Consider the following 9,328-nt stretch of genomic DNA (forward strand, 5'->3'; position numbering starts at 1 on the left):
AAGAGGTAGATTGGGTTTTTTTGGCTATTTTAGCCACAAAAGACAAAATATGTTATTTTAGTCACAAAAAATAAAACATCACATCCAACTCATAATTATTATACTCTTCTCTCACAAAAAAAGTCAAAAAAATCAAAAAATTAAAAAATTCTTTCCAAACTAAATTTTTTAACCCAAACTAAAATAGTCAAAAAAATTAAAAAGTCAAAAAATTAACCCACCTCCCAAACCAACCATTAATCTATATAATATGGTAGAAAGGTTTTTGAAAATGTCCCAAATGAATCCTGGGTTCATATACGTTTAGATCAACGGTCTATATACATTTTCCCACCCGTTTGAGTTCATCTATCCCTCTCTCCCACGTCCCCAAACACGTTCTCTTTTCAGCTCCCTCTCTCCCACGTTCTCTGTCACATTGTCTCTCATCACCACAGCCATTGAAGACCCTTCGAACCCTTCGATACCCACCTTCCCTCTTCGATACCCAACCCTTCGATACCCACCCTCCCTCTTCGATACCCAACCCTTCTCTTCGACCTGACCGAGGCTGTCACCGACCGAGCCTCCCTCCATCCGACGATCGAGTTGAGTCTCTCTCTCCGACGATCGAGTCTCTTGCCTGACTCGCTTCTCGCCTCTCAGTCCCGCCGGACTCTCTTCTGTCGACGGATCTGTCTTCTCTCGGCTCTCTCTCTCCGACCAGCCCGATTCTGTCCACCGACTCCAACCTACAGGTATATAACTACAAATTGAAATCTGTTGTTGTTGTAGAATTAGTTTTTTTTTTAGGATTTTTTTAAGGGGGCAAAAAAAAGAAAAGTTAAATCTGTTGTTGTTGTTGTAGAATTTGGGATTTTTTTTTAGGGTTTTTTGTAAGGGAAAAAAAAAAAAGAAAATTGAAATGTGTGGTTGTTGTAGAGTTTTGTTCAAAATTTTTTTTTTTTGTGACTTATTGCTCCTCTGTGGTGTGGATGTTCTTTGTTATCAGGTGGATACGCTGCTGGATACTATAGTTCTATCCATTAATCCTTATAAATTTTACTGCGTATTTTTCATGGGTTCTTTTGTGCTTTTATGTATATCAGCATATGTTTGTCAATTGAATGGGTGGGCTTTTATGTAAATTGTAAAATATTTAGCTGATTTCACTTTTGATTTTGAGATAAGAATACTTTTTTTTGGGTTTTCATGTGTTTATTGATGTGTTGCATTTATGTTAATGTGTTTGTTCTGGAATTGAATTTGTGAACTTTCTTCTCCCTCTGCATTGTCACTACTAGAAAACAGGGCTTTTGAGTCGGCAGCGTGCCGTCGCAAATAGCGTATTTGCCGACGCAAAAACTTTTTACGACGGCGTTTCGACGGCAACTCAAGGGACGAAAATGGTAGGGTCGCAAAAAGTTTTTGAGTCGGCAATCTGCCGACGCAAAAAGTTTTAATTTTTTGAGACGGTAGATTGCCGACTCAAAAAGTGGTTAAATGTTTTAAAAAATTTAACTCATAATTTCTCATTGAGGCTCCCAAGTTTCAAACACACACCATTTGGACAACTTGACCCGAGGTCACCGCACTAAATTTACTTCACCACCATACCTCTTTCAAATATTAAACGAGATATATATTATTTAGAGTATATACACTCAATATTAATATAAAAGTATATGTATAAATAAATATATTTATTAAATATAATCAAGTAAATATATATATCTTGGCTATAAATTTTTTTTTTTTTGCTACGGCATCAGTTGCCGACACAAAAAGGTCTAATTTTTTGCGTCGGCACAAATTTGCCGACGCAAAAGGTCTATGCCGACTCAAAAGGTCTACCTTGTGCGTCGGTAAATTCAACCGACTCAAATAATGCTATCAAATATTAATTTTTTGTGTCGGCCAACGGTGCCGACGCTAAAGGTTTGGTATTTGAGTTGGTAACTCTGTGCCGTCTCAAAAAGGCTACCTTTTGCGACGGTAAAATTTGCCGACTCAAAAAACCGACTCAAAAGGCCCTTTCTTTAGTAGTGTGTAAATGTATGATGAAATGCTTGAATAAAATTTTATTTTAACAGTAAGTTACATCAATCCCCCCCTTGCCTTGAATTCGCATCATGTCTTCATTTACCAGAAGTTTACATTGCATATATAATTCAAGAGGTGAATCTACCCCATCAAACTAAAAATCTAGCATTTTTTTGGCTTATTGGTTTTGGACATTGAGGGGCACAACTAAAGCGTTCTTTTCATTCTGTTTAGGTAAGTATGCTTGGAGTTCAATTTTTTTTTCTTTGTTCTTTGTTCTTTGTGCATCATAAGTAATTGTAAATTGTAAAATATTTAGCTTATTTCACTTTTGATTTTGAGATAAGAATACTTTTTGTTGGGTTTTCATGTGTTTATTGATGTGTTGCATTTATGTTAATGTGTTTGTTTTGGAATTGAATTTGTGAACTTTCTTCTCCCTCTGCATTGTAAATGTATGATGAAATGCTTGAATGAAATTTTATTTTAACAGTAAGTTACATCAATCCCCCCTTGCCTTGAATTCGCATCATGTCTTCATTTGATGGATTTATGGAAAGCCCGCCTCTTTTCAAAGTATTAGTAAATATGTCAACCAAACAACAGATATATACATGTCTTCAATTTGTGTTTATTTGATTGCATGAAACTTCTCTTGAATCGATAGCCTCACTTTACTTTTTAATTTCTCTCTCTCTCTCTCTCTCTCTCTCTCTCTCTCTCTCTCTCACTGTTGGTTGATTTTAGGTTTTTATATTTGGATTGATGGATCATACTATTTTATTTTATTTTTGTTTGTGTTTAAGGCTTCAAGGTCGTTTCTTTGTTTCCGGAGTGATATACTTCAACTGCAAAATTCAGTTGATTTTAGGTTTTTATATCTAGATTGATGGATCATACTATTTTCTTTTATTTTTGTTTGTGTTTAATTTCCTTATATTGGGATTGAAGAGTTTCTTTGTACATTGATGTTTTGATTATTGGAATTGTTGGGCTTCAAGGTCGTTTCTTTGTTTCCGGAGTGGTTTACTTCAATTGCAAAATTGAGAAAGGACAATCACTAATTGTTAGTTGTTATTTTGTGTTCAAATGTGGTGAGGTAGAAATTAACTTATATTCTCATAGAAAACTGCAAAGAAAACTCTTCAACTTATATTCTCAAAGGCATTTTCATTTCAGTAGAAATTAACTTCAAATTCTTGATGCTTGCACTTCCAATAGTCTACATGGAAATTCAGTATTAACTCCTTCAGTGTTAAAAAGAAAATCCTTATTAAAGTCATTAAGAAGTCTTGACTGATAATGCTCTTGAGATTTCATATACACATAAGCTAGAATGTTCTATCCATTAAAGCTTTATTTCAATTTATTTGGAAGTTGCAATATGAATCTGTTACCTTTTGATCTTATTAATGTTATTTAAATATGAGAGGCATCATATTTTTCTGTACCTTGCATATTGCCAGACCATGGCCTACCGAATGTGGTTGCACACAACCCTCACGGAAGAGCCAAGGGCAAGGGTCTGAAACTCCCATCCCATCCATCATTGACCACCTCTCTCAAACTTTCTGAAACTCTCCTATTCTCCCTACCAATAATTGCAACAAAGCTATAAAAAAATTCAATTAAAAAATATATAAAATAAAAATCTTTGATCCTTTGCCATACATAAAATGAAAATCTTTCTTCAATAAAGCTCAAGTTTTTAGTTATTTTATTCTTTATTTGGTTTCATATAAATGAGTGTGTTTTGAGAAGAGAGAGACCGAATGAGTGTGTTTTAAAATTTGAAATATGAGAAAATGAGAGAGCGAGAAAGGACCATCGGTGGGTGGGTGGGTGGTGTAGAGTTTTAGGCTTATTTTTTTATTTTATTTTATGTGTGGGGCTCTTGGGCGCATGTATAATTTGACCTCAAATTTTTTTTTTTTAACAAATTATATTTTTTTTTTTTTTGTTGTTAGAAATGTGATATAGAGAGAGGAAGTGTGTTTTGTGAGTGTGTGTGTCAGTGAGAAAGGGACGAGAGGAAGAGAGAGAGAGTGTGTGTCAGTGAATGTGTATTATTTTTATTTAAAAAAATAAATCTGAGCCGTTTATTTTTTTTATAGGTGACGTGGCTCTATCTGAGTCGTTGCCCGGAGGGAGAGGCTAGAGAGGATCCAGACTCTTCTTATGGATGGGTAGCACTACACCATTTTTTAGAAATATATATAACAAAGTAGTTGACTCATATCAATAGTAGTATCAACTCCTCTTATATACCAATGAATTGAAATTCATTCTGTTCTCATCTGCAAATCCCAATTCCTCAAATCTAAGCATAGTTCAATTCCAAGTCTGGTGACTCTTCTCTGCATAACAAAGCCATGCAACTCAAAGGTAATACTCTCTCTCTCTCTCTCTCTCTCATTGTAGTAGCAGCAGCAGCAGTAGTAACAATATTCTCTCAAATTCTATCTTTAGATGGGCATATCCTTGCACACATCCTGGCTGCAACCTCCATTGGAGTCATCTCTGCCACTGCGTTTCACTACTACCATCAACAAAAGCCCCCAAAACAGTTAGAAGATCAAACCATAGTTCCATTGTTAGACAGGAATGAGTCTGGCCGTGTTGCCAAACTTGAAAGATTCTCCAATCATGTTGGTAAAAATCTATTCATCTCCATTCTTCTTTTCTTTCTTTTTTTTTTCATAATGTTTTTCTACTTTACAACAACTAAAATGTTTTATTGTTTAGGATTTGAAGATGGAAGTGAATGTCCCCAACTTTGCAAATTAGCATATGAGTACCTCAAAAAATCCAAAGAGTGTGAAAGTACTATCTATGAGTATTTTGCTGATGAGCCAAATGTTGATGAGCTACATGTGAAGTTGGTTGAGGAGTTTGATAGGTGCATCCTTGCCTACTTTGCATTTCATTAGAGCCAAGCTTCTCTCATGATCAGTCAGGTAATCGAAAATTTTACTTCAAAAATTAGTCAGAAAAAATATTGAATCGAAAACTTTACTTCAAAAATTAGTCAGAAAATATTGGAGTAGTTGAGATTCATTTTAAATTAGGTCCCCCTATATGTGTGTATGTTTTTATAAATGTTTCAACAACAATATTAGGTAATTGGAAAATTTAATTAGAAAATTACAATTTTTTATTTTAATGATGGAGATTCATTTCAGGTTGGGCTTTCTGATGTTTCAATTGCTGAATTTTCATTTATCCTTGAAAATCTTTCATTCATTCTCTTCTTCTTCTTTTTTTATTTTATTTTGGGAATGTGTGAATTGCAGGTATTGAGTATTGATTCTGATAAGAAAAAGTTGAAGGACTTTTTTTTGCTGGATACTAGGGTTTTGTTTATGGGTCATTTACGTTTTTTTAAAATCAATCTAATACATTTTAGTTCACTGGAAACTCCCACAGCTTTTGAGTTTGTGAATTTTTTTTCAAAAAAAAACAGGGATTGGTCAAAACCTCCCACTTGAGGGCATTGTAAAAATTATATCTGATAACATTGTATTTTCCAGTAATGCAGTGTTGATGTGATAAAATTGTCACTTGGCTGGTTCTGTTTTTTGTTAAATAGAATGACCATTGTATTTTTTTTTTTTTTTTGGGCATTGTAAAAATTAACTCAACTAACTGGTTGGGGGTTGAGGGAAGGTTTTTACTAATCCCATAAGTCTGAAATATTGAATTCTCTTGATCCCACAGATTTTAGAAGATAATAAGCCTGAAGATATGCAGGTAAGGATGTCTAAAACCTACCTTTTTTTCCTTCATGTCTTTTCATTTTTGTGAGGTTCCCATTAAAGTGTTTACATTCTTTGCAACAGGTAAATCCCTCTAACTCTAACTAATTAAATTATTTATTCCCTCAAGTCTTTTTATTGGCTGTTGTAAACTCCCACAACTTCTGAGTTTGTGAAACTTCCATAATTGTTTGAGTTTGTGAATTTTTTTTCAAATAACATTGTATTTTCCATAATATAATCAAATCCAATTTTTTGACTTTCAGTGGAAACTCCCACAGCTTCTGAGTTTGTTAAATTTTTTAAGTTTGTGAAACTCCCACAATTTTTTTAGTTTGTTAATTTTTTTTTAGATAACATTGTATTTTCCAGTGATACAGGGTTTGGTCAAAACCTCCCTCTTGAGGGCATTGTCAAAATTATATCTGTTAACATTTTATTTTCCAGTGATGCAGTGTTGATGTGATAAAATTGTCACTTGACTGGTTCTATTTTTGATTAAATAGAATGATCATTGTAATTTTTTTCCCAGTAAAATTTTTTGAAAATGGAAGGCTTTGTAATTTCTTCCTTAACCTTTTATAATGTGTGCCCTGGAATTTATATAGATTTGGTTAAACATCAAACACATTCCCTTACAGTAGATGATCAGAAAAACTGGTAGTTGATTGTAATTTATCTATATAGATTTGATTTAATGATCAGAAAACTGGTAGTGTAGTATGCTTAATACATATATGGTTGAAGATCATCTAGCATGCTTAATACACAGTTGATGGTTATTCTTTGTTACTTTTTAATCTGAATGTTATTCTTTGTTTCTTTTTTCATTACCAAGGTGAGTTTAATTTGGTTGTTGATTTAGATTTTTTTTTTCCTATTTGTTGGTGCGTTTTTTTTTTATATCTTAAAGTACATTAGTTAATGATAGGGCTTTTTTTTTCCCTTTGATTTGATGTCCAAGTCTGCATTTAGGACTTATTTGTTCTATTTTTTTTTTATTTCATACTTTAATACTAATACAATTTGTTATTGACGTGATGAACATGAGCATGGAGAGAAGCCTACGGATCACCACTACAGGTGGTGATGGTGTAGTTAGTGGTGGTGGCGGTGGTTTGTTGGTGAAGAAGAAAGGGAGGCCACGAAAGTATGAATCAGATGGTAACTTGAGACTACCATCTATATCATCACCACCACCAGGTTTTTCTTTCTCACCTCCTTTTCCTTCTTCTTCTGAGTACTCTTCTTCCAAAAGGGGTCGTGGCAAACCACTTGATTCTGGTAACTACCAGCTGCTTGCTTCTTTAGGTGAGTTCAAATCAAGCCTTTAAATCAACCTTTTCCCTTCAGATTGATAATTTTGTTGTGTACAACCTTTTCTTTTGCTGCAATTCAAACTTCCTCCATCAAACACATTGAAAACAGTATGTATGGTTTAACTTGATTTTTATTTTTTTTGAAGTACATTAGTTAGTGTGATTTGTAGGTTGTGAATGAGTCTTAACGAGGCTGAAAGAGACTGAATGGTGAGCTTTTTGATAAGTGTATAGGTAGTATTATTGCACATGGTTAAATTGGAATGCAAGTGTTTATTTATTCTCTTCATGGGTTTTAGGTTCATTGAAAGAGCTTTTGATGCGTATGTGGAAAGAATTCGAAAACCTTATGTATGGGGTGGAGAGCTTGAGTTGCTTATGGCATCCTATCTTCTCAAGTGAGTTCTATTCACTGTTTCAGTGAAGCATTTATGTTGTCCGTATGAAGCAATTTATGTGCAAAAAACAATATCAAAGTGTTCATCGAAGTGTTTTTGCATATTGGCTCATATACAATGGTATTTGTCTATTTATTAGTTTGACAGAAGGGTTTGTTTGCCTCATCAAAGTGTTTTTATATTAAATTTATAATCTATATAATAAGATTGAAGGGTTGGGATTACAATTATATTCTAATCCCAATATTATTTACACCGTGCCTTCAGGCACGGGCATACGCTAGTAAAGCAATAAGGGCCAAAGGAGAAAAAGGTGTCCAGTCTAGTGGGAGAGCATTCCTAGGAGAAGCCTGGGCCACCCAATATCATTATTGTTGAGAGAGAAAAATGTTTGAGAGCTCTAAATTGAGAGCACTAAAGGAGCTCTAGAGTGTGGGTCCTATAGACTGATGTGATGTTTTGGTCTTAAATTTTTTTTAAAAAAATTTTACCTCATTAATGATTTATTAATATTCCTAAATTAGTGGGATGTATCATTATTGTTGTTGAGACATATTGCTGCTCCTATCAATGACGTGTCCAAAAAAAACTCACCGGGTGGCAGAGGCTCAACGCGTAATCTAGACAACACGTAAAGATGACTTCTAGTCTAATAAGTAGATTTTAAAAGTGGAAAAAAAAATTAAAAATTTAGTCATTAAAAATAAAAAATTAAAATATATAATATATTAAGGGATAATTTGAAAAGTTAATAAAAAGTAAATTTTTTGATTTTTTAATTTTTTTATAAAAAAAATCACAAAAAAAGTCAACTTTTTTAGTAAAAAAAAAAAAACCATCAATTTTTTTTATTAACTTTTCAAAACACTACTAAAAATACATTGGGTTGTTTTGGGAAATTGGTAAAAAGTTGACTTTTGGCTTTTTACTAAGTTTTTTTACTTTTTTGAAAGTGATTTGGATGTTAGATAATGTCTCAATGGGACCACATAATTAAATGTGGTGTTATCATTTATAAGAAGCCTACAATTTAAGTGATTCAATTTAGTTAATAGGCTTAAGGGTATATGTGTTATGGACCTAATGTGTAGATACTAGTTGTATAATTTCTATTTCTATGAGGGGCAGAAATAGAAATTAAAACATATTGGTTAAAGTTGGTTTTCATTACCTTTCAGTTTTAAAACCAATAATGGTTAATTTATTGGTTTTCATTACCTTTCAGTTATGAAAACCAATTACAACCTTTAAAAGGTTATGGTCCCTATTCCTTCCTAAGGTGAAAAAAAAATAAGAATACTGTTTTGTTTTTCTAAATCCTCTCAAGGAAAAACATAAGGCACCAAAGGGGAAAGGATTAGAAGGCAATAACATAGTCAATATCAAGGTTTTATTGATAATCAGATGCTTCCGTTTAACCGTTCATCGATGGATTCAGGTATGTCATTTTAGTCTTGTTTTCTTGATGATATACATGGTAGATGATCCGAAACATGAAGTTTCATGTTCTGAAATTTATGTTTACAAGTGGTATCAGAGCGGTTATATCATGTGTATTATCAGAATAGAGATGCTTTTATTCATCCTATTTAGTTTCTTGGAATCAGATTCTGTTTTTGTATTTCTGTTTTTCCCTCTGCTGCAAATTCTGTTTTGTTTTCTGGAAATGGAACATAATTCGGATGGGCGGTTCATTTTTCAAATGGTGAACATCATGTATTTATATATATATATGTATATAATTGGGATTGCTGCAGATTATATAACATACACGGAGTCACAAATTTAGAAATCTTTAAATTTAATGTAATTTCATACAACGTCTACAGAAATT

The 9,328-nt window shown here is 33.1% G+C and overlaps 1 protein-coding gene across 1 annotated transcript; it reads left to right on the forward strand.

Annotated features, from left to right (window-relative positions):
- The first annotated feature begins 529 nt into the window (after positions 1 to 529).
- LOC114322072 (calmodulin calcium-dependent NAD kinase-like) lies at positions 530 to 7,216 on the forward strand. The gene is made up of 4 exons (XM_082881837.1): positions 530 to 737; positions 4,137 to 4,407; positions 4,492 to 4,674; positions 4,768 to 7,216. The coding sequence occupies exons 2-4, from the start codon at positions 4,395 to 4,397 to the stop codon at positions 4,950 to 4,952; spliced, it is 381 nt and encodes a 126-aa protein (XP_082737963.1). The 5' UTR covers positions 530 to 737; positions 4,137 to 4,394; the 3' UTR covers positions 4,953 to 7,216.
- Positions 7,217 to 9,328: the final 2,112 nt, after the last annotated feature.

Source organism: Camellia sinensis, chromosome 8, assembly GCF_055761805.1.
Source record: "Camellia sinensis isolate YWXY chromosome 8, ASM5576180v1, whole genome shotgun sequence".
Taxonomy (NCBI): Eukaryota; Viridiplantae; Streptophyta; class Magnoliopsida; order Ericales; family Theaceae; genus Camellia; species Camellia sinensis.